This window comes from Tauraco erythrolophus, chromosome W (assembly GCF_009769465.1).
Source record: "Tauraco erythrolophus isolate bTauEry1 chromosome W, bTauEry1.pri, whole genome shotgun sequence".
NCBI classification, from domain to species: Eukaryota; Metazoa; Chordata; class Aves; order Musophagiformes; family Musophagidae; genus Tauraco; species Tauraco erythrolophus.
Window position 1 is genome coordinate 28,591,566 of NC_141497.1, and position 23,481 is coordinate 28,615,046.

General features: G+C 39.7%; 1 protein-coding gene across 1 annotated transcript in view; it reads left to right on the plus strand.

The window, feature by feature from the left end:
• LOC147526289 (mitogen-activated protein kinase kinase kinase 1-like) overlaps window positions 1-23,481 on the plus strand; it is a 174,986-nt gene that overhangs the window by 145,755 nt on the left and 5,750 nt on the right. The window contains exons 3-16 of the mRNA XM_086630222.1: window positions 694-900; window positions 1,445-1,645; window positions 2,592-2,708; window positions 3,260-3,408; window positions 10,339-10,460; window positions 11,397-11,478; window positions 11,609-11,783; window positions 13,797-14,087; window positions 14,518-14,639; window positions 16,727-16,818; window positions 17,078-17,267; window positions 17,372-18,644; window positions 19,694-19,846; window positions 21,208-21,370. Of these exons, the coding sequence (XP_086486348.1) occupies window positions 694-900; window positions 1,445-1,645; window positions 2,592-2,708; window positions 3,260-3,408; window positions 10,339-10,460; window positions 11,397-11,478; window positions 11,609-11,783; window positions 13,797-14,087; window positions 14,518-14,639; window positions 16,727-16,818; window positions 17,078-17,267; window positions 17,372-18,644; window positions 19,694-19,846; window positions 21,208-21,370 (3,337 nt within the window). The remainder of the gene's footprint in view (window positions 1-693; window positions 901-1,444; window positions 1,646-2,591; window positions 2,709-3,259; window positions 3,409-10,338; window positions 10,461-11,396; window positions 11,479-11,608; window positions 11,784-13,796; window positions 14,088-14,517; window positions 14,640-16,726; window positions 16,819-17,077; window positions 17,268-17,371; window positions 18,645-19,693; window positions 19,847-21,207; window positions 21,371-23,481) is intronic.

Sequence of the window (23,481 nt, forward strand, 5' to 3'; positions counted from 1 at the left end):
TTCCCTCCGGCTTTGAGTCGAGCCTCTAAGACACAGAGAAACATAGTCAGAAAACTGACTCTGCCTGCTGTGACTACTTTTAATTTGGTTCTATGGGGCCTTACTCTTCTCATGCATTATGTAGGTCTGATGGGCAGGCAGCTGAAAGTTGTCTTGAAATATTCCATATCTCAGTGTCAAAATTCAGTGTTTATGCAGCAAAGCACTGTATTCGAAGTGTATGTGCTCACTCTTGAGCACATGTCTATTCAGGTAGTGCAGCACTGTGCACAGGGATTAACTCAGATACCAGATGCAGTGTAGCTGTTTTACTTGTATTGCAGGCAGAAAAGCTGACTGTTTTTTATAGGGCACAGCACACCTTAATTTTACTGTATTGCCTCCAGGTTTAAAGTAATTTTACTTTGTAGCAAGCATTCATATTGTGCTGTAGAAATAGCAATCCTAGTATTTATCAACTGATACTGTATGTAACAGATCTAAGATTATAGCTCTTAAATAAGCATTGTATAGATTAACAAGATAACCCCCGTTAAATGTTTAATATTAGAACCTGGGGAATATGCAAACTTAGGATGTCTAAATAATGGCTTAATTATTATAATGCTAGCAAAACAAGTTTTGATGAATTTATTTTGCTTTAATGTAAAATGATCAATTCATAATTCTAACACATGGTTTAATTCCTGCAAGGTGGTGAAATCTGTCCCTGGGAAAGGAAATGGATCGGAAATGAGCAAATTCTCTCTAGAGCCTCGGGCTGAAGGACAAGGCACTGCTTCTTCACCGATACAGAAAGGAAGACGTAGTCCTTCTCCTAGTAGCTCTTCTTTGTCATCCTCTAGGACAGTTAAATCTGAATCACCAGGTGTTAGAAGAAAAAGGGTATCTCCAGTACCTGTAAGTTGCAAGCTGTGATGTAATTTTAATTAGGCTATATTCTGCAATCTTTTGCTTAGAGAGGCAATTGGTATCTAATCCTTTCTGAGTAGGCAAAATGCTGATATAAAGGGGTTATGACAGGGTATCACTTGAGCAACAACCCCCCCACACACACACAATTTGAACTTTGATCTATTTTTACTCGATTGTTTTTCTTTGTATCTTTTTTTCCTTTTCTTTGGAAATCCTTTGGAATTTCTTAAACTTTTATTCTTTATTGACCATATGTTCCCTTCTGTAAATTGTAGTCATAGAATTTCTTCATTTATGAAATATATTAGCATTATAACCTTGGCTACAGAAATTTTGGCTACAACTCTCTTCTGCCCTTGAGTTCTGGGCATGGAACAAAATTAATCATTTTAAACTCATATAGTCTAAGCAGGTTATAGTTTCTTCAGGTTTTTGGAGACTCTCTTATTCTATGTCATTTGGGGAAAAAAAATACATAGTTAAACTTACTATTGTCCTAGAAATGCTCATGATGGAACTGCTTATGTAGTTTCAGAGTGGACGAATAACACCACCTCGAGGAGCCCCATCTCCAGATGGCTCCTCTCCATACAGCCCTGAGGAAACAAATCGTCGTGTCAACAAAGTTACACGAGCTAGACTGTACCTGCTGCAGCAGATAGGACCCAACTCTTTCTTAATTGGAGGAGACAGCCCTGACAATAAATACAGAGTGTTTATTGGGCCTCAGGTAGAGAACGTTTTTGTGCTGTCTGTAGCTTTTATTAATATACAGTTAATATTTGAAAACTGTACAAAACCAAATTAGATCAAGTTAGTTGTCAAACCTTGCTAGCGGTTCTATAAAGTAATGTTTAAAAGATGTAATCTGTGCTCATGTAATATAATGATCAGCTTGTATTTCTTTCAAATATGTATCAAGTATTAGTTTTGTCTAGAGTTTATCTTTAAAAATAAAATAAAAAATACTCTGGGAAGTAATTACTAATGTTCTATATATTTCTTGTTCCTAGAAGTGGCTCCTAATTATATATCTTAGGTATTTTTGGCTATAGTTTGGCCATTTCATTTTCCTAGTTTCTCACTCTGAAACACTATATTTCTTCTATTCATGGGATATATAAATGACAAGCACATGACACAATTTCTTTAATGGTGTGATAATTTCATTAATACCCACAGTGAGGTTCTTTTCAGACTTGCATAGTACTGCTGTGAAGCTGTGTTGCTGTGTTGGGGAACGTTTAGGTTTTTGAGTAAACAGAAGCATCTTGTTTAAGTTTGATTGCTGTCATGTTACGGGTATGTGATGATTATATGCATAAATTCCTTCTAGTATGAAGTGTAGCAACAGCTTCAACTGATTTTAAAAAATAAAAAAGAAGGGAAAAAAAGTCAAGAGAAAACTGGTGTTATAATTGTCTGCTTTTCCATACATATTCCTGAATAATGTTTTGGGGATTCACATTTTCTGTAAGGCCATGCAAGAAGATATTTATGCCTATATATGAAATATTTTGCATTAACTACTTTATGTAAAATAAATAAATAAATAAATAAATTAACTAATTAATAAATAGCATGAGGAGGGACATTAGTATATGTCTCTATGATGCACTTAATGATCTATGTAATTATCAGTTCAGTAGAGCCCTAGCATATACTTTTCTTTGCAGACTTGTAGCTGTGGCCGTGGGACATTTTGTATTCATCTGCTGTTTGTTATGTTGCGGGTCTTCCAGCTCGAACCCTCAGACCCAATGCTCTGGAGAAAGACACTGAAGAACTTTGAGGTAATAGGTTTCTAATAGATCTAATGGCAGATCTAAAATACACTCCAGGTAAAAGTCTTCAGGACGTTATCTTAAAAATAATGAGAACTGCTGCATTTCAAAGCAACAAGAATATATGTCTTATAGTTATATCTTTAATTTGGATTCAAGAGCTCTGCAAGTAGAAAAAAAAAATCTGCAAATAAAAGGCATAACTAAAAGAATTAGTAGAGAGCTGTAGTTTAGCGAGTGATTCAAATCTTGGATTTTCTACTCAGATTTGTATATCTGTGTCTCCAATTAGCTGAAAGGTAAACAGAACAAGGATCTTCAGAAGTAATTGTGTGCATACTTAAAGTTATTTTTAATAAGCAAATAGATTTTTGTTGTAAAGTTTCTTGTGATTTATTTATTAGTAAGATTTCTGACATTTCTGCTGCTGCTACTGCTAATGCATTGTTGTGAAGGTGAATAGATCTTTCTTAGCAGTAGTTAAGCCTCAGTAATATTATCTTTAAGTACAAGCTATTCATAGAATAAATGTGACCGTTGCTATTTTTTTCTTATGTTAGGTTGAGAGTTTGTTCCAGAAATATCACAGCAGACGTAGCTCAAGGATCAAAGCTCCATCTCATAACACCATCCAGAAATTTGTCTCACACATGTCAAATTCTCATACATTGTCATCATCTAGTACTTCTACATCTAGTTCAGAAAACAGGTTAGTATTTTTCTAAAGGAATTAAAAGCTTTATTCTGTAGTTTTTTTCTAATTTTTGAGGTTTAGAATCACCTACATTCTTTGTGTTCAAAGCTGCTTTTATTTCAAGCCACATTAAGTCTCTATATTTGCAAGCAGTGAAGTCAAGCATACGTTAGTCACAGTCATACCAAGTGGGCATATTTGCTTTATACCTTCTGTTTGAAAAATGTTAAGTAGAGTTGTGAAAAGAATTTTTTTTTGACTCTATGAATTTGGAAAACAAATTCTTGCAAAGTAAGGGATCATCTGCAAGACTGAAGCATATATTAACTTTTGAAACCTGTTTATTTGTGTGCATTTGTTCAAATATAGCACTTGTGCAAATGTTGACAAATGAAGAAACAGGATCTCATTTTTTTTTCCTCTTGTCCTAATAACTTTGTACTACTTTGGAGAAATGCTTGTGCCTGTGACAATATACTGAAAAATTTCTGGGCAAATGTGCTATGTTTCTGTAAACATATATAATAAATATGTTTTGTATAGGTCTATATATATTTAAGAAAGCATATATTTTAAAAAAACACTTAATGCAAAATGAGTAGTTAAATTATTTTAAGGGAGTTATTAAACTATTATGATTTTTATCGCTTATACCATATTAAAACATGCCTTATTTATCAATTTTAAGTTACATTTAATTCTTTGATAGATTTTTTTTTTTCTGACTTTCACTTGAGTGCTTTTGCTTGTTCTTTTTATTTCAAAAAGATATTGATTAACGTTTTTAACAAGTGATTTGTGCATGCATTAGTTAGTGGACTGAGTGAACTAGACATCTTATAGAGACATCAAATCATAGAAGGCAACCAAAACTGAGGCTTTCTTTTGTGTAAAGTGAAACTTAAGAAGTACCTTGATATGTTACTTTACGATAATAAGCATATAGTTAGATGAATATATTCAGGCAGGTTTATAATTCTGATATACAGATTGTGACCTTAATTTCCCACAGTTTTTTAATTATTTTTCCAAATTGTTAAATTTTGTCATTGTAAATAAATTACATAAGTAGTTCAAGAGTATATTATGTATTTAACTGGTTGGTTTATTTGGCAAACCAGTTCCTTTAATTATATACCTTGTGTAGGAAGATCTTTGTTGGAGACATGGACAGTGGGATTGAGTGCACCCTCAGCAAGTTTGCAGATGACACCAAGCTGTGTGGTGTTGTGGACACGCTGGAGGGAAGGGATGCCATCCAGAGGAACATTGACAGGCTGGAGAGGTGGGCCTGTGAGAACCTCATGAAGTTCAACAAGGCCAAGTGCAAGGTCCTGCATGTGGGTCGGGGCAATCCCATGCACAAGTACAGGCTGGGCGGAGAATGGATTGAGAGCAGCCCTGAGGAGAAGGACTTGGGGGTGCTGGTGGATGAGAAGCTCAACATGAGCCGGCAATGTGCACTGGCAGCTCAGAAAGCCAACCGTATCCTGGGCTGTATCAAAAGGAGCATGACCAGCAAGTCGAGGGAAGTGATTCTGCCCCTCTACTCTGCTCTCGTGAGACCCCACCTGGAATACTGTGTTCAGCTCTGGAGTCCCCAACACAAGAAGGACATGGAGCTGTTGCGGACTACTGATGCCTCAATCTTCGGGGATCACAACCCAGAAGGTCGTTGTGATCTTCCTCGTATATCAGAAGGCTCTAACACCCTCCAAAGGTCCTTGTCACAACCAAAGGTTTCTAACAGAGAGCTTCAAGACGCTGCTCTCCAGGGGCTCCTATCACTCCAGTCTCCAGGAGGGAACTGCCCCACTCCCTCCTGGGAGTGCCCCACCTTTAAACCTCCATGAGTCACATGGTTTCCGGTTGACCAACGTGACTCACAGCACCTGTCCTAACAAGGCACAGGTGCTTTCTATTGTAGTAGCCAGGAACTCCCCCAACAATTCCCCCTTTCTTTTTTTGAAAAAAAGAAACAAACACCTGGTAGCCTTTAGGGCTTTCCAATGTTCCAGTTCCATTTTTCATCGCCATTTGTCAGATGCCTTGGAACAAAACCGTGGGGGAGTCGTTCTTATGTTTTCCTGTCATACCATGTCGGTGGTGGATATATCCACTGTTCTGATGAGGTTGGATACATCCACCCTGGTTGTTCTGGCTGCTTAATCTGCGGCTGCCGCAACATTCCTTCAGGGGTCTTTTCCGGATTAGTTTGCGGTTGTTGCAATGTTCCCGCAAAGGGCTTGCCTGGAGTATAAGACATCTGTGCATACTTTCTCTTTCTGCTGCTCCTCGGCCGGCCATTGGATTTGCAGTTTTTTGCGAGATGACCTATTCTCCCGCACTTATAACACTTCAGTTTATTATCTGAGGCCATCAAGGTGGTTGCTAGCACGGTCATTTCATGTTCCACGGACCCGACCTTAGCACATGCAATGACCATCTCCTCTAGGGAGGGGTCCCCTGGGAGTATTTCAATAGCTCTTCGGCAGTCAGCGTTGGCGTTATCCCTTGCAAGTTGTTTTGTCAGCAGGGCCCGTAGATTGCCGTCATAAACTTGTTTTTCTATAGCCCCTTGCAATCTTTCTACAAATTGTAAGAAAGGCTCCTTGATTCCTTGTTTAATTGTAGAATACCTCGCTTGGGGTTTCGCCATTTCTATGGTCCGCATGAGGGCCTGCATTCCTATTTGTTTGATCTGCCCAAGAATTTGGGGATGCCATTGGGCCTGTACCGCCGGATTACTAAATACCTGACCCGTTCCCATCAGGACATCTGCACCTACGGCATAACATGGGTCACCTTGGGGTAACTGTATATTTTGTAGTGCCTGACGGTCAGCCAACTGCCTCCATGTGCTCATAAAAATGGAGCGTTGTACCGGCTGGAACATAATCTGAGCCAAATGTTGAAAGTCATACGGCACCAATATTTCCAAGTTTAGTAATCGTAATAATTGTGTTACTGCTGGGGAGTTTGGCCCATACTGTGCTACCGCTTTTTGTATGTCTCGTACGACTTTCCATGACCAGCCCAGGTATTGATTGGGCTGATTAGAACCCGGGAGGGTCAATTCCACAGGGAATACATTTGGCCTTTCCCCTATTTCCATCATGGATAATTTTTCGTTATTGACTGGCAGCCCCAAGACTTGAGCCAAGTCCCAATCCCCAGTCTCTATTGCTTTCATTTTTATTTCGTTCCAAAAACAGACCGGGTCACAGCGTTGAACTATTGCTGTAGGGGTTCCCAAGGGGTTTGGATTTAATAAACAGATAGATTCTAGTGATTTTTCCCTTGGTGGAGAAACCGGTGGTAATTCCTTAGCACTTGTCTTGGAGGTTTCTCCTGAAATTTCTTTTGCTACAGGGGGGGTCATAGCCTGATGCAGTATCTCCACTACAGCTGCCAACTGCTGAGATACTCCTTGGAGCATTGTTACAGCCTGGCGCACTAGTGCTGGCTGCGCCAAATGTACCTGGGCCGGATAACCAGATACCGCGGGATATGAAGTTGCCAAGGGTGGGGCCAATTGCTCGAATGGCAGAGCCGTAGGCATAACGCATCCTGAGGAGGAAGGGGGGGTTGCTGGGGCAAAGGGTGGGGGACGCTCCACTATTTCCTGCAGGGTGGGGTAGAGTCCCTGCATAGTCCCTGCAACTTTATTGACCTCTGTGAACAGTGAGGATACGTCTAACTCGCTGTCCACGCTGTCTGGGGTTAGTCTTCCTTCAGATAGTTCGTTGCTCCCTTCATACCCTTCACTTGCAGATACATAATCTGCTAATTCCTCTTCCTCCTCTTCTGCTGACCCCTTTTGGATTATATTATCTAGGGCCTCCCATGTACGCAGCAGGTCGGTCCGGCCCTTTTGATTAACCACAGCTTCATAGAGTAACTTATCCCCCAACCTTTTCCAAAGTTCTAGGTTAAAGGTAGAGGTGAGGTTGACTAGATCTTCATGTCCCACTGCCCAGTTGAGTAGGTAATATAAATCCTCATTACTTATACTGAGCCCCGCAGCCATTCCTGCAGATTTGAGAAAGGTGAAGGTCTGGCTTTCCTTTACAAGATTCTGACCCATGTTCACTCTCAGCAGCTCACCTTGTTCCAGGTGTCTTGGTCAGTCCGCAGCTCCTGCCGCTCTCAAGCTTCGGTCTGTAGTCCCAGTGGTTCCTGTTCCGACGAATCACATCGGGGTCACCAATTGTTGCGGACTACTGATGCCTCAATCTTCGGGGAATCACAACCCAGAAGGTCATTGTGATCTTCCTCGTATATCAGAAGGCTCTAACACCCTCCAAAGGTCCTTGTCACAACCAAAGGTTTCTAACAGAGAGCTTCAAGACGCTGCTCTCCAGGGGCTCCTATCACTCCAGTCTCCAGGAGGGAGCTGCCCTACTCCCTCCTGGGAGTGCCCCACCTTTAAACCTCCATGAGTCACGTGGTTTCCGGTTGACCAACGTGACTCACAGCACCTGTCCTAACAAGGCACAGGTGCTTTCTATTGTAGTAGCCAGGAACTCCCCCGACATGGAGCTACTGGAATGAGTCCAGAGGAGGGCCACAAAGATGATCCGAGGGCTGGAGCACCTGTCCTATGAAGACAGGCTGAGAGAGTTGGGGCTGTTCAGCCTGGAGAAGAGAAGGCTCCGGGGTGATCTTATAGCAGCTTTCCAATACCTAAAGGGGGCCTACAGGAAAGCTGGAGAGGGACTTTTTACAAGGGCGTGTAGTGATAAGACAAGGGGCAATGGATTTAAACTGAAAGAGGGCAGATTTAGGTTAGATATAAGAAAGAAATTCTTTACATTGAAGGTGGTGAGGTACTGGAACAGGTTGCCCAGAGAAGCTGTGGATGCCCCGTCCCTGGAGGTGTTCAAGGCCAGGTTGGATGAGGCTTTGGGCAACCTGGTGTAGTGGAGGATTTCCCTGCCCATGGCAGGGGGGTTGGAACTGGATGATCTTTGAGGTCCCTTCCAACCCTAACCATTCTATGATTCTATGATTCTATGATTATTTTTATTTTTTCATAGGAATGGCTTCATTGGACTGTGAACTTTGCTACATTAGTTCTTGTTTTTGACAGGATGAAAGATTCTTTCAATTGTTTGCCAGTACACCTGACGATTAGTTCCCAGAATTACTGGCTCAATGAGATAAGCTGTCATTCTGTGTGAGTCTAATATTGCATGATATAAGTATTGGAGAACACTGAGTATCAGATTCATTCGAGATAAAAGTTTACTCAATTCTGATAATTACTGTGACTTGCAGTTATTTTTTGTTTACTACTAATTCTTCAAAAATAAGTTTTAAATTAATACCTGTGTTTCTATACATGCTGTGGAACTGAATTTTTCACTGTAAGCTTATTTTTGTGGATTTTTCAAGGACAAAGAAAATTAGTGTCAACCATTTGCAGGAAAATAGAAGTGAATATATATGTATAGAAACAATGTATCTACAAATTATTTTTATTTTTAAAATATACTGTCACTGAACAAATACAGAGTTCCTGCAAACTTTTAGACACACACCAACTATAACTTAAATTTTTACTATGAATAGTAAGAGTTTTGCACATTTAAACAATATTATAGAAGATTAAATCTGTGTTTTTCATTACATGCTGTTTAAGTTTAGAATAATTTTTCTGGCGAAATCTGTTAAAGAAATTCATTGTCCTAGGTTTCCCGCAGCAGGGTCTCAGACATCAGATTCCAGGTTAAAAAAATAAATAATGTAATTGAGTGGTACAGCGATAGGAGCAGCTCGAGCTGGGTGCCTCCAGAGAGGGACCCTGAACAAAGAAATCCCTGGGCATTTATACCCTTACAGTTCATGCACCCGTTCTTCATGCGCTGTTCATGCGCCTTGCATGCGCCTCTTGGTCCAATGGTAATTTTTGGTCTGGGGTCTTTGTTCCTTATTGGATTCTTTCTCTGTCTCCAGGCGAGCTGTTAGCTGTTTCTTATCTGGATGAGTTGCAGCTTCTGCTGACAGTCGTGGCCCCCTTATCTTCCAGCTTGCACTGGTCTCAGGGCCTCCCTTCATGTAACTAGGCAACGGTTCAAGATAAGTTCCACTTTCCTAGGTGAAAGTTTTCAACTTTCGGCTTAAGGCTTCAGCAAATTTAGCTACTAATGCTAAACAAGGCTATTAAATTCTAACAATTCTTAACAGAGCTAAGCAAGACTATTCAGACAAAAGAATGCAGTTAAAAGAATTCAGTTTACCAAACTTAATTTGCAACAAATCTCTGGTTATATCCATTTAAAAATTAAGGTGGGGGTAAATAAAATGGAAGCAACATATAAAACAGGGAAAATGGTGGGTTTTTTTAAATCTGCATGTGATATGTAGCTATATTAGTGTTCATGTGTATCTATTATGTCTATTTCTCAGTGACAGAAAATTCTTGAGTGGCTGTTATCTTCTGTTAATTTTTGAGTTTTACATGTGTTCATCAAATAGTATTTACAGTTTTCTATGATGGGCTAAAGACTATCTTGTGATTCAATACTTTGAAAGGAGCGTGGAAAAAAATGTATGTAGCTTTCAAAATCTAAAAATGTCTTAGTTTTTCAAAACCAAAGAATAAGTGAAAAAGCAAATATTGACTTGTTCAAAGAAGCCTTGGAGGGAGGGGATTAAGTGCCCAAGGCTGGGCTTTTTCAATCTCTACTTGGTATCTGACCTAGTTTGAAAAGATGTCATATGTTTTGTGACGTTTCCTTTCATTTCAACAAAGTGTTGTCTGTACTCAGTGCTTCTAAAAATTTGTTTGCTCACTTATTCAGACCAAAGTTTAGGAGAATGATTCATGAATAGCATATAGTTATTTGGAAGTGACCATTCCAAACTGGAAGTTAATCTTTTTCACTGTTAAAGCCTGTTCTGATATGCCATTTTTACAATCACAAATATTTATTTTTATAGTATGAAGGATGAAGAAGAACAGATGTGCCCCATTTGTTTGTTAGGCATGCTGGATGAAGAGAGCCTAACTGTGTGTGAAGATGGCTGCAGGAACAAATTACACCACCACTGCATGTCAATATGTACGTTGTCATCTTCGTCTCGTTAAGTTCTGGTGACTCTAAATATGAAAAGTATTATAACTTTGTGTGTGTTGTAGGGTTTTTTGTTTGGTTTAAAAGTTAAACAGAAACCTACTCTTAAGTGATGACTGCACCTCACTGAGAGTTTGGTGTCATTCAGGTACTATTGATATGCCTTATTTATCAGATATGAAATTACAACTTGATTTGTGAATGCTTTGAGAAAGAAGTTAACTGCAGAGCTAGAGATTTGAGCCTCTTACCTGAGTGAGAAGATCCTGTCCAATTAGAGCAAGGTTAGGAACAGACTTTCACCCCTCTGTGACTTGTCATTAGAATGCGTGAAAGCAATCTACTAGGATTATGTAGTGAATTATGGAGTATGTTTTTATATACTACATTAAATAAAGTATATAAATAGTTTGCTTTAACAAATAAAATTCCATCTCCCATGATTTAATACTTTTGGAAAAGTATTGCTTATGTTTGAGACACAAAAAGAACTGCATTTCAATTAATATCTTGTAATATAGTGTTATATGTTATATATTTAATGTAGTGCTAAGCTGAGATGTTTCTGCATGCAAAAATGTTTAAATGCACATATTTATCAGGCTTCTGCACATGGCTCAGTTCAGAAGTGTTTATCCTGAAACCAACATTCTTCAGTAAAACTTAAAAATAATAATGCCATCTTCTGGTTTTATGCACTGTAAAACTGAAGGGTTGTCAGCCACTGGAATAGGCTGCCCAGGGAGGTGGTTGAGTCCCCATCCCTGGATGTGTTTAAGAAAAGGGTGGATGATCTACTTAGGGATATGGTTTAATGGGGATTAGGGACGGTTGGACTCCATGATCTCTAAGGTCTTTTCCAACCTAGAAATCTATGAATCTATGAATCTATGAAATATGCATTATCCTGTTACTGTATTCCAGGGGCAGAAGAATGCAGAAGAAACAGAGAGCCACTTATATGTCCTCTTTGTAGATCTAAATGGAGATCTCATGATTTCTATAGGTAAGGATACAGTCTACATATAACAAACTGTCTGTTTCTGGATCCTTAGTTGATGTTCCTAAAAAGCTAAAGCATTTACTTTGGTAAATATTTCATTTGTTAATTCAAGTTATTTGTGGTTAATCTTTAGTCATGAATTGCCAAGCCCTGTGGATTCTTCTGTTCTCCCTATGGTTCATCAACAAATTCAGCAGCAATCTACAGTTGGATCACAAAGAACCCAAGATAGCAATTTTAACCTTACTCATTATGGGGCCCAGCAGATCCCTTCTGCCTATAAAGATTTAGCTGAGCCATGGATTCAGGTAATTTTACTTTGTAAAAAAAGCTTCAAATGTAAAAACTGATATTTTTTTTTAACTGTTTTACTCAATTTTTCAAATCAACAATTCAAAAATTTATTCTGAATCCCATCAGCTTTATGGTTTATTATTATTGGAAATAATTATATTTAACTTGCATCAGAAGAAAAGGTTTTTCAGTCTTATTTTCACTGGGGTTTTCAGTTTTGGACTTCATCTCAGGCCTCATATTAAAGGTCCATGTAATAAAATGTAGTATTTTTAATTCTAGTTTTGGTTGTGCAAGTGTCACATAAATACAAAGTTGGCACTTACTGTTACCCAAGTTGGATTGCAGAAGCCGAATGACCTAAATAACCTCTAGAGTCTAGAGATGGGTTCAACTGAGCAGGGATCACATACTTAAAAGAAGAGTGGGAGAACTTCTATTGCCTATGTGTCTGCTGTAACTTTTGTCTGGTATAACTGGACCTTGGTGTCACGTTACGACATGATGTTAGGTCGATAGAGGACAAAGAGGGGGACTACCTGGAGCCCTTTTCAATTTGACCAGTCTACCAGTTTCCCAAGAAAGATGAGACCCTTGTACCCGACCCGCCTGCTACACCCCGTTTAAGGAGAAGGGGTGTTACCTCGAACCCTTTACAATTTGACTGGTCTGTCAGGCTTACGCTGACAGCATCACTGGGACAAATCCCTCTGGATAGTCCGCTAAGTCAGAGGGTGATCGTCTAACCTGTTCAGGGACCCTCATGGGCAGCACACCGGACCAAATCCCTTATATCTCCTGTATCAATTGTTGAAGTTTCCAGAAACTTATATTTATAGATGGCAAATTTTATTACATATGCTCGTGAGAGGATACAGATTCGAAGATAGCCGGTGATAGGGACTGACTGCGAAAACAAAACTTATCAGTGATCATTCTAAATAGCTAGCAAGATGTTAGCAACTAAGTGTGCATAACACAGAGCTCTTACCCAATAGGTGTCCCTAAGGGGGGGCAGAAGAGAGGTCCAGCCTGTTGACTGGTCCCAGATGTTCCAATGGAGGTCTTCCCCCAACACCCCATTCTCTTAAGCCATTTTTATACTTTCAGGTGGAGCTTGAGTGACTCTAGTCATGCATATCTTTGTCAGGATTGGTGTAAATTTTCCTCACTTCGATTTAAAGGTGCAGACTAGAAGAAATTCAGGGCGCCTGCTCAGTGAGGGGTGGTCGCAGCCCGGAGGCAGGTAGCTTTTGGGATGGAGGTGTGTTTTGGTATTATAATGATATTATAATGAGCAAAGTTCACCTAAAGGACAAGGTTTTGCAACTTGTTAAACATTAACATGACCAAACTGCCTAGGTAAATGCTGGGTCTTGGCGTCCTAACTCCATTCACCACCATTGTTGAGGCAACAGTTGCGATTCGTCTTCCTTGACAGCTGTGCAGTTACCTTTGCCAGCCATTCTCTATCCCTGGTAACAGGGACGAGCTGTGGTGCCTTCGTACCACTCTGCTCCCCATTTCAAGGATACTGTGCATTCTGTTCGGACAGGGCAGGCCTTGTCCATGCCAACCGCGTTCTGTTCCTGGGAGCAGCAACTATGTCTTGCCTCAAAGCTGCTTTAATATTACAGCTTGTGAGCTGAACTTTGGGGAACAGTGTTCTTCCATTCCCCTCATCTTGGTTATTTTTCCACACTTGCTTTCAGGGTTGTTTATATCAATGTCTAGAAACAAATTACATACTGAATAATTACAATTCAGAGTGAATGAAACCATCCATACAGTCATTCTCCCACTTCTCTTAGAGTTTTTGGAGAACTAATGACATAATTTATGATGTTTCATTTCTATCAGAGAATCTTTTTTTATGACACAACCTTCTGGCACGTTTTTGCTGTCAGGCTTCTTAAGGTGATCTTTCACCAGAAACATTTCTTTGCTCTTTTTGATTGTTCTTCTTAAGTACTTTAGTTGCAGTATTATTCAATTTGACTCCTGTAACATCGCTTTTTCCTTGGCAGGTATTCGGAACAGAGTTAGTTGGCTGCTTGTTTTCTCGAAACTGGAATATGCGAGAGATGGCACTTAGACGTCTTTCCCATGATGTTAGTGGTGCTCTATTACTGGCTAATAGTGAAAGCACTGGAAATTCTGGAAGTAGCAATGGAAACAACACAAGTGCTGGAGCTTTGGGAGCAGTTAGTGGGTCATCTCAGACCAGTATCTCAGGAGATGTGGTGGTAGAATCCTGCTGCAGTGTGCTGTCTGTGATCTGTGCTGACCCTGTCTACAAAGTGTATATTGCTGCTTTAGTAAGTAGCTGTTTACTCATCGTATTCTAGTAATTTCCAAGTGACTTCATTTTTGAAAGGAAGAAGATATATGAAGTCAGGAATCCTAATAATTGGTGTTGAGCACCACTGATGACTTGACATTTAACCATCATCTGAAAGTAATTTGAACAAAATCCTCAGCAAGAGGCATGACTCCACTGGTCAAATATAAGGAAATGCTTGCTACAGTGCTAAGTATTAACAGTACTTATATGACCAGATTCTTTCCAGTCTCAAAGAATACATGACTAATTCTAACAGTGAATATATAGTAAGCTGTTTATCCTTTGAACATTTTACTGATATTTTGAATGCAATTTATATAGAACTACTTACAACTCTTAAAAAAATAAAATAAATTTGTGTAGCTAATTTGATTTCATATGTATTGTTTTTTTCTTTCTCTTAGAAAACCTTAAGAGCCATGCTGGTATATACTCCTTGTCATGCTTTAGCAGAGAGGACTAAACTACAGCGACTTCTCAAGCCAGTTGTAGAGACAATATTAGTTAAATGTGCAGATACCAACAGGTATGGTGTCTCATGAACTTTAAATCCATTTTGGCTTCTTACTGAAATGTCTTGAAGTTTTGTTTGTTGCTATTTTATATGGAACTAGGAGACCATTTATAGATGGTGATGAAATAAAATGTGTGGATCATATGTATAAATGTTTTTGTTAAACTCTAGTTGCTACCAACCAATTTCTATCTTGAAAGATGTAGGTTTTGAAGGCACCTGATTATATTTTTCCAGCACTTACAGATCTTAAATGATGCTTTGCTTGCATAAGGCCTTTTTCCCCTTAAAATAAAGGAAAATATGTTGAGTGCAGTCATCAGCCATCCCCTCCATCTCAGTTGATACTGCTTTAGTCTAATTCTCGTGATTCCCCTTTAAGCAGTCAGCAAGTACCAATCATCAAATTTTGTATCTTTAATGTATATGTATATTTCCTACTTTAACAAAAGCTGTTGTACATCTATGTCATGAAGTGTTAACATAACACTGCTACTTTTTACTTCATAGTGTAATGTTTAGGAGATGGCTATTCTGAGTGAATTCATTTGGCAGTTCTGACTTGAGTAGGCCTTGTCTTCCTCTCCCAAGCTACCCTGTCTGCTCTGTCAGACCAACCATTTCTTCAGCTGTACTGTAAACTAGATGCAGAAGTCCACCAGATAGATTTTTTTTTTTTTTTTGTAAGGTTTTTGTCTCTTGCAGTTTAGTTACTAAGCAGCATTGCTTCTGAAACTGCAATCACAATTCCAAGCTAACGATTATTAAAACAGAATCATAGAATGGTTAGGGTTGGAAGAGACCTCAAAGATCATCTAGTTCCAACCCCCCTGCCATGGGCAGGGACACCCTCCACTACACCAGGTTGCTCAAAGCCTCATCCAACCTGGCCTTGAACACTTCCAGGGATGGGGCAGCCACAACTTCTCTGGGAAACCTGTTCCAGTGCCTCACCTCCCTCTGAGTGAAAAATTTCTTCCTTATATCTAATCTAAATCTGCCCTCTTTCAGTTTAAAGCCATTGCCCCTTGTCCTATCACTACACGTCCTTGTAAAAAGTCCCTCTCCAGCTTTCCTGTAGGCCCCCTTTAGGTACTGGAAGACTGCAATAAGATCACCCCGGAGCCTTCTCTTCTGCAGGCTGAACAGCCCCAACTCTCTCAGCTTGTCTTCATAGGACAGGTGCTCCAGCCCTCGGATCATCTTCGTGGCCCTCCTCTGGACTCGCTCCAACAGCTCCATGTCCTTCTTGTGTTGGGGACTCCAGAGCTGAACACAGTATTCCAGGTGGGGTCTCACGAGAGCAGAGTAGAGGGGCAGAATCACTTCCCTCGACCTGCTGGCCACACTCCTTTTGATACAGCCCAGGATACGGTTGGCTTTCTGAGCTGCCAGTGCACATTGCCGGCTCATGTTGAGCTTCTCATCCACCAGCACTCCCAAGTCCTTTTCCTCAGGGCTGCTCTCAATCCATTCTCCGCCCAGCCTGTACTTGTGCTTGGGATTGCCCCGACCCACGTGCAGGACCTTGCACTTGGCCTTGTTGAACTTCATGAGGTTCTCACAGGCCCACCTCTCCAGCCTGTCAAGGTCCCTCTGGATGGCATCCCTTCCCTCCAGCGTGTCCACAACACCACACAACTTGGTGTCATCTGCAAACTTGCTGAGGGTGCACTCGATCCCACTGACAATGTCACCAACAAAGATGTTAAACAGCACTGGTCCCAGTACTGACCCCTGAGGAACACCACTCGTCACTGGCCTCCACTTGGACATTGAACCATTGACTGCAACTCTTTGAGTGCGACCATCCAGCCAATTCCTTATCCACTGAGTGGTCCATCCGTCAAATCCATGTCTCTCCAATTTAGAGACAAAGATGTCGTGTGGGACAGTATCAAAAACTTTGGGCAAGTCCAGGTAGACAATGTCAGTTGCTCTTGCCTTATCCATCAATGCTGTAACCTCATCATAGAAGGTCACCAAATTAGTCAGGCAGGATTGATGTAATGTAATGTTAAAATGTAATGATTAAAATGTTTTTTTCTTGAAAGCATCTGCTAAAAGTTGTTTGGGTTTTTTGTTTTAATTTCTTATAGTCGAACAAGTCAACTTTCAGTCTCAACACTATTGGAGATGTGTAAAGGCCAAGCAGGAGAGCTGGCAGTTGGGAGAGAAATACTTAAATCTGGTAATAATCGCTCTTCATATATAATTGAATTATAATTACAAGCAAATATACTGAAGTGTTTTAAATTTAATATAGGATTTATCCTGTATTTGCCAGCATGGCAAAGAGAACAGTGTTGCTCTCAGCAGTTCGGGGGAGGGAGTGGTGTTAATTTGAGTGCACATTGTGTATTTCTGTATGATATTGTTCTGATCTTTATTTAGATAAGAATTTAGATTGTGAACAGATCTAATCCTTATTTTATCAACTTTTTTTATAGGATCTATTGGTATTGGTGGTGTTGATTATGTCTTAAACTGCATTCTTGGAACCCAAACTGAGTCTAGCAACTGGCAAGCGCTACTGGGGCGACTTTGTCTAATAGACAGACTTCTGTTGGAATTTCCTGGTGAATTTTATCCCCATGTTATCTGTGGAGGTGTTTTACAGACTGATACTGTTGTAGACAGGTACTTACTTACACTATGTGACTATTACTCTTTGTAGTTGAATTTGGTGTTGGTGGTTTCTTCAAAAATTGGTTGATTTAATTCTTTTTTTTTTTAACTTTCAGGTATAAGAAACTTCTCTCCCTCTTAAATTTTGCCTTGCAATCAATTGACAATTCCCACTCAATGGTTGGAAAACTATCGCGGAGAGTATTTTTGAGTGCAGCAAGAATGGTGGCAAGAGTGCCTCGTGTTTTTGTAAAGCTGTTAGAAATGTTGAGTATGACAAGCTCAACTCATTACACAAGGATGCTTCGACATCTGATGGCAATAGCAGATGAAATGGAAATTGCAGATGCCATCCAGCTAGGCATGGAAGAAATGCACTCTAGGGAATGTCGACATGAAGGCTTTTTGCAGCTACCTGTACCAGATAACTCTCCAGAAGCTACAGAAAGTAATGCTCCTAACAATACTATCCAGTTATCAAGGAAAAATGAGAAAAGTTTAAGTGATAAAAAACTGACTGCCAATCCAGAGGACACTTCTGAGACGTTGGCTGGCCTTGCTGTGAGACTTCCTGTTTCATCAGTAACCACTGAGCAACCAAAGACAGCCATTCAAACAAAAGGAAAAACCCCCAGTCAGTGTTTGAACTCTTCTCCCTCATCCAGTCATTCTCAGTCACTATTCTCAATGCTTCTGTCTCCTTCAAACTCATCTGTACTAGCTAGCACTCTAACAGATGTCTCTAAACTCAAACCTCAGGGATTTGTTCCCTGCAAAATCCCCTCACCTTCTCCTCAAACACAGTGGAAACTTCCTCTCTGTTTTCAGAGAAACTGTTCTGAAAATAAAGAACCAGAGAAACTTTCTCATTTTTTTACCCAAGCCAGGCCATTGCCATCCAGTCACGTACACAGGCCAAAGCCATCACAACTTACCCCAAGTGATGTGAACAAGCAGGGAGAAACCTCAAAAAACAGTATGACGCTTAACCTGAATGATATTTTGCAGTGTGATGGCAATAGTAGTAGCAGCATGGTTATATCAAGTAAAGAGACAGTGTTCACGCCAGTAGATGAGAAATGTCAATTGGATGTTAATGCAGAGCTCATTTCCAGTATTGAGGACCTGCTCAAGGCCTCCATGCCAACAAGTGATGGCATGGTTACATTCAAGTCTGAAGTTGCAGTTCTTTCTCCTGAGCGGGCAGAAAATGATGATACTTACAAAGATGATGTAAATTATAATCAAAAATGCAAGGAAAAGATGGAAGCTGAAGAAGAGGAAGCTTTAGCTATTGCTATGGCAATGTCAGCATCTCAAGATGCCCTGCCAATAATTCCTCAACTACAGGTCAAAAATGGTGAAGATATCATAATCATTCAGCAGGATGTAAGTATACATATGGTAATTTAGCATAAGTCTCAATTGAGGTTCACTGAATTTATAAAGCAGTGCTGTTGTATTTCTGAAGTTATATAAAACACAAAGGGACTCAATACCCTCTCCTAGAAGTTGGAGTATAAATGGTCTACCAGTTGAGGGCGCTAACAGAATCCTTCTATGGTTATTAACAAGTTTAGAGACAGTATTTGGAAGTGAGACATCATGTCATATATCAACCTTTAAAATGACAAAGATGAAAGTGTAAAAGCGAGGAAACGGGAAATGAGAACAAAGTTTTTAAGCAGGAGTAGAACTGTAATGGGTCTTAATGCTGATTTACTTTGAAGGCAATTGTGCAAAACCAAATTAGTTTCTGAAAGAAAAGGCAGATAGAGTAGGAAGAGATCTTGCTGTCAGCACATCTTGAGAGAGATGATGTGAGATAGTTCAGAAATCAGAAAAAAATATGTTTGCAAATACACAAAAGCATAAGAAATAAGAATGGAGAAAGAAAGGAGTATTTTATAAAAGTTCACAAAATGGTTGAGTGTATTGACTTGAGAGTAAGACAGATGCTAGAAGCTTGTGAGGCTGCATGCCTAGGAAAGGTAACAGACTTGGTAGAGTTACTGGAAAGAGGAATGAAATGTTGGGGTTTGTGATCCTTTGCATGAGGTAACATGTAAAGCATAAAATGACAGGAATAAACTAAGTAGAAAACATTATTTTGTTTGTGTTTACTATAGGTGCTGACTAAAACCTTGACTAGACATGAGATCAGGAATAGAAAAGTCTTGCTCCTATTTGTGTCCTTATATCTTGCCTTTCACCTTCAGGTAGTAACATAGAGGAGACTGTTCTTACATACAGTAGGAATATGTGGATTAAGGAATACACTGGTGTTCTGGTCTTGACCGAAACGTATAACATGAAATACAAATAACTGTAAGAGAGAGGAGAGACATATAAACTTGGATATTTCATAACCTTCCAGAATGTCTACATTTTAGATGCATGTTAGTAAACATGAGATTGATTTGGAATTTAATTTGCAGACGCTAGAAACCCTGCCTGGACATACCAAAGCAAAACACCATTACAGAGAAGATGCAGAATGGCTTAAAGGTCAGCAAATTGGTCTTGGAGCTTTCTCTTCCTGTTACCAAGCTCAAGATGTAGGAACAGGGACGTTAATGGCTGTAAAACAGGTAAATACTTCACTTTCTTGAATATATTGTGCTTGTTCTTCAATATTTCTTTGACATATTAAATATAAAAGCTCTCTGCTCTCACAGACTTCTTATGTTCCCTACTTCCTCTTCTTCGTTGTGTGTACTCACATGATACATAATACAAAGTCTTTATGTACATGGAATTAACATAATGTTTTCAGTTTCTTTCACTTTTCTTTAAAAGGAAAAAATATACTTTTTTAATATGCCCCTTTTCTTTCATAGTTCTTCAAATGCATTTTTGATTTTAGCAAGTTCACAAATCAGTGACAGAGATAGGAACAGAGTCGAGGTTTCTTGATTCAAAATTGATACTCTATTTGAAGGATAGCTATTAAAAGTAATTTCCCCTTGTCAAAATTTTTTTTCCTAAAACAGTTTAAGCAGAGGAAATGTAGTTTAACGCTTGTTTCCTCCGATCCAACAGCCAACTTTGAGGCAAATATTTTTAATATTTAAATTATTAAATACAAAAAAACAGGCCCAAATACACATGCTTTGCTTGAGATTTTGGCAGGTTCTAGACGTGAGTAAATCTTCCACACTTAAGGTGCCCTAGGTCTGAATTAGTAATACCAACATAGAGGAAATCTTAGTCCTAACATTTTCTTATTAATTCTAGAATGAACTTATTATCTATGGAATTGAGCAGTTTCAAAACATTTAATCAGGGAAAGAATATCTGTCATCGGGTATTTCTCTTTTGAAACTCTCTTGCTTGTGAAAGAGTAGGACTGTCCATGTGATCCTTGAGGTTCCTCCTGGAGAGATGATGATGATTCTGAGTCCCAGAGGAAATTCTCTGCAGCATACTATTATTTCAGATTTAGTATGGATCAGAGCTGAGGTTGGCTCCAGTTCCATTGCTGGACTTTCAATCGACTTTTTTGGTTATGCCCATCGACTTTCTGGGATAAGAGGTTTAGTTATGAAACAGGTAGTAAGGTTAAACTGGTAAAAAGTCTTAGAAATAACATCACTGTCAGAATCCTGTTTCAGGCCTTATCTTTCTTCCTTTTCATCAACATCTGAAAAACAATAAAAAAATTAAAAATTCCTAGTGTAAGCAGAGGAGAGTGAAAAGGGAAGTTTCCCCATGCCACACTTGGAGAGATTTTTGTTGGTGTTTCTCCAGAAGATCACTCTTAATTTTCTGTGATTGTCTGACGTGGAGATATATGGTCTCAGCTGAAGGGACTTGAGATAAAAGAATACTTGCTATTTTCAGATGGTAAAAAGGGATAGAAAACCATCCATTCTTGTCACTGTACTGAAGGGAGATGGTTACAGGACTGGTAATCATGTAAGGTAAATCTGAATACCGTATTTCAAAACAGGTGACGTATGTCAGGAACACATCATCTGAGCAAGAAGAGGTAGTTGAAGCACTGAGAGAAGAAATAAGGATGATGAGTCATCTGAACCATCCTAACATTATTCGGATGTTAGGTGCTACATGTGAGAAGAGTAACTATAACCTCTTTATTGAATGGATGGCAGGTAAATAACTGCATGCCAAAGAAAATGAAAGTATCAATTGAGTCTTGAACTATGTGGTTTCATACTGCAAAATATTCCATGCATCACTTCAGTTTGCAAACTTATATTTTTATTGCTGTTGGTAACTAGTATAAAGGTTTACTTACAGAACAGTTTAAGCAATATTCTTACTGGAATCCTTTTTTGAATTGGAATTTTCCATACCTAATCTGTCATACAATTAAAGTAATTGGAAGCCCTGAACAAAAATTCTACTAATGCTACCTCAATTTCTGAATTTAAATGAGTTATGTATTGGGTTTGCGTGGCAAGGTTTTGGTAGTGGGAGGGAGCTGCAGAGATGGCTTCTGTGAGGAGCTGCTAGAAGATTCCCCTATGTCCAATAGAGCTCCAAGATGGACCTGCTGCTGGCCAAGGCTGAGCCAATCAGTGATGGTGGTAGCACCTCTGTGATAACATATTTAAGAAGGGGGAAAAACTACTGCACAACAGCAGTCAGAAGACAGGAGTGAGAATATGAGAGAAACAACTCTGCAGACACCAAGGTCAGTGAAGAAGGAGGGGGAGGAGGTGCTCCAGGTGCCAGAGCAGAGATTCCCCTGCAGCCTGTGGTGAACACCATGGTGAGGCAGGCTGTCCCCCTGCAGCCTGTGGAGGTTAATGGTGGAGCAGATATCCACCTGCATCCCATGGATGACTCCATGCCAGAGCAGGTGGATCTGCCCTGAAGGAGGCTGTGACCCCATGGAGAGAGAAGCCCACACTGGAGCAGATTTGCTGACAGGACTTGTGACCCCGTGGGGGACTCATGCTGGACAAATCTGTTCCTGAAGAACTGCACCCTGTGGAAGGACCCATGCTGGAGCAGTTCATGAAGAACTGCAGCCTGTGAGAGGGCCCCATGTTGGAGAAGTTCGTGGAGGACTGTCTCCTGTGGGTGAGACCTCATGCTGGAGCAGGGGAAGTGTGTGAGGAGGAAGGAGTGGCAGAAACAACATGTGGTGAACTGACCGCAACCCCCATTCCCTGTCCCCCTGTGCTGCTCGGGGGAAGGAGGTAGAGAAGCTGGGAGTGAAGATGAGCCTGGGAAGAAGGGGGAGGGGTGTGGGGGGAAGGTGTTTTAAGATTTGTTTTTATTTCTCATTATCCTACTCTGATTTGATTGGTAATAAAATCATTTCCCCGAGTCAAGTCTGTTTTGCCCATGATGGTAATTGGTGAGTGATCTCCCTGCCCTTATATCGACCCATTAGCCTTTTGTCATATTTTTCTCTCCCTTGTCCAGCTAAGGAGAGGAGAGTGATAGAGCAGCTCAGTGGGCACCTGGCATCCAGCCAAGGTCAACTCATCACAAGTTAGAAACTAAGACACAGACATTTCAGTTGGAAATATATCAAACTATTGCATTTTCAGTGTACCTGTGTAATTTTAAATTATTATTAAAAATAACTTTGCTAGGAAGTTTGGAATACCTGTCACTTGATTTTTGTCCCATGCATTTTCATAAAATTTGTGTGAGGTGACATGCAAAGGCATTTGAGAAGTAACTTTCTAATAATAGGGAGTAAGCAGGATGCTTTGGGAAAAACATGTTCCAATCTTAAATATATGAAGTGGTAATTTTAGTAATAAATAGTGAAATGTCTTCATTATTGTACAGAGCAGATACAAGAGAGTTTATATCCTTTTTTAAGAAGGAGCTTTATTAATTTTATGAATGGGATTATATGTTGTTGTGGTCCAGTTACCAAGACTAGATTTGGTGTTTTATACATCCTTGTTTCTTATAAAAAAAAACCAACATTGCACCTTAACTTACGTTCTTCGGCAGAAACCACTTAGCAATACCAAAGTGCTAACAAGCAAAGCCCAAGTATGTGTTATTACAAGCAATAGTACAGAAAATATCTTCTCGAAACTTAAGGGTGTTTAACTCTTAAGTATAATTTTTCTGAAATAGTATTGTTTATATAATGAAATGTCAGGATTTGTCTTTACCTCATTCAAGCCCAAATTATATTAGAATACTTTGAGAGGCACAATGGAAATCCAAAATCCTGAGGACCTAGATACCACTTTTGGAAAATGGAGAAAGATACTGCTTTTCCTTG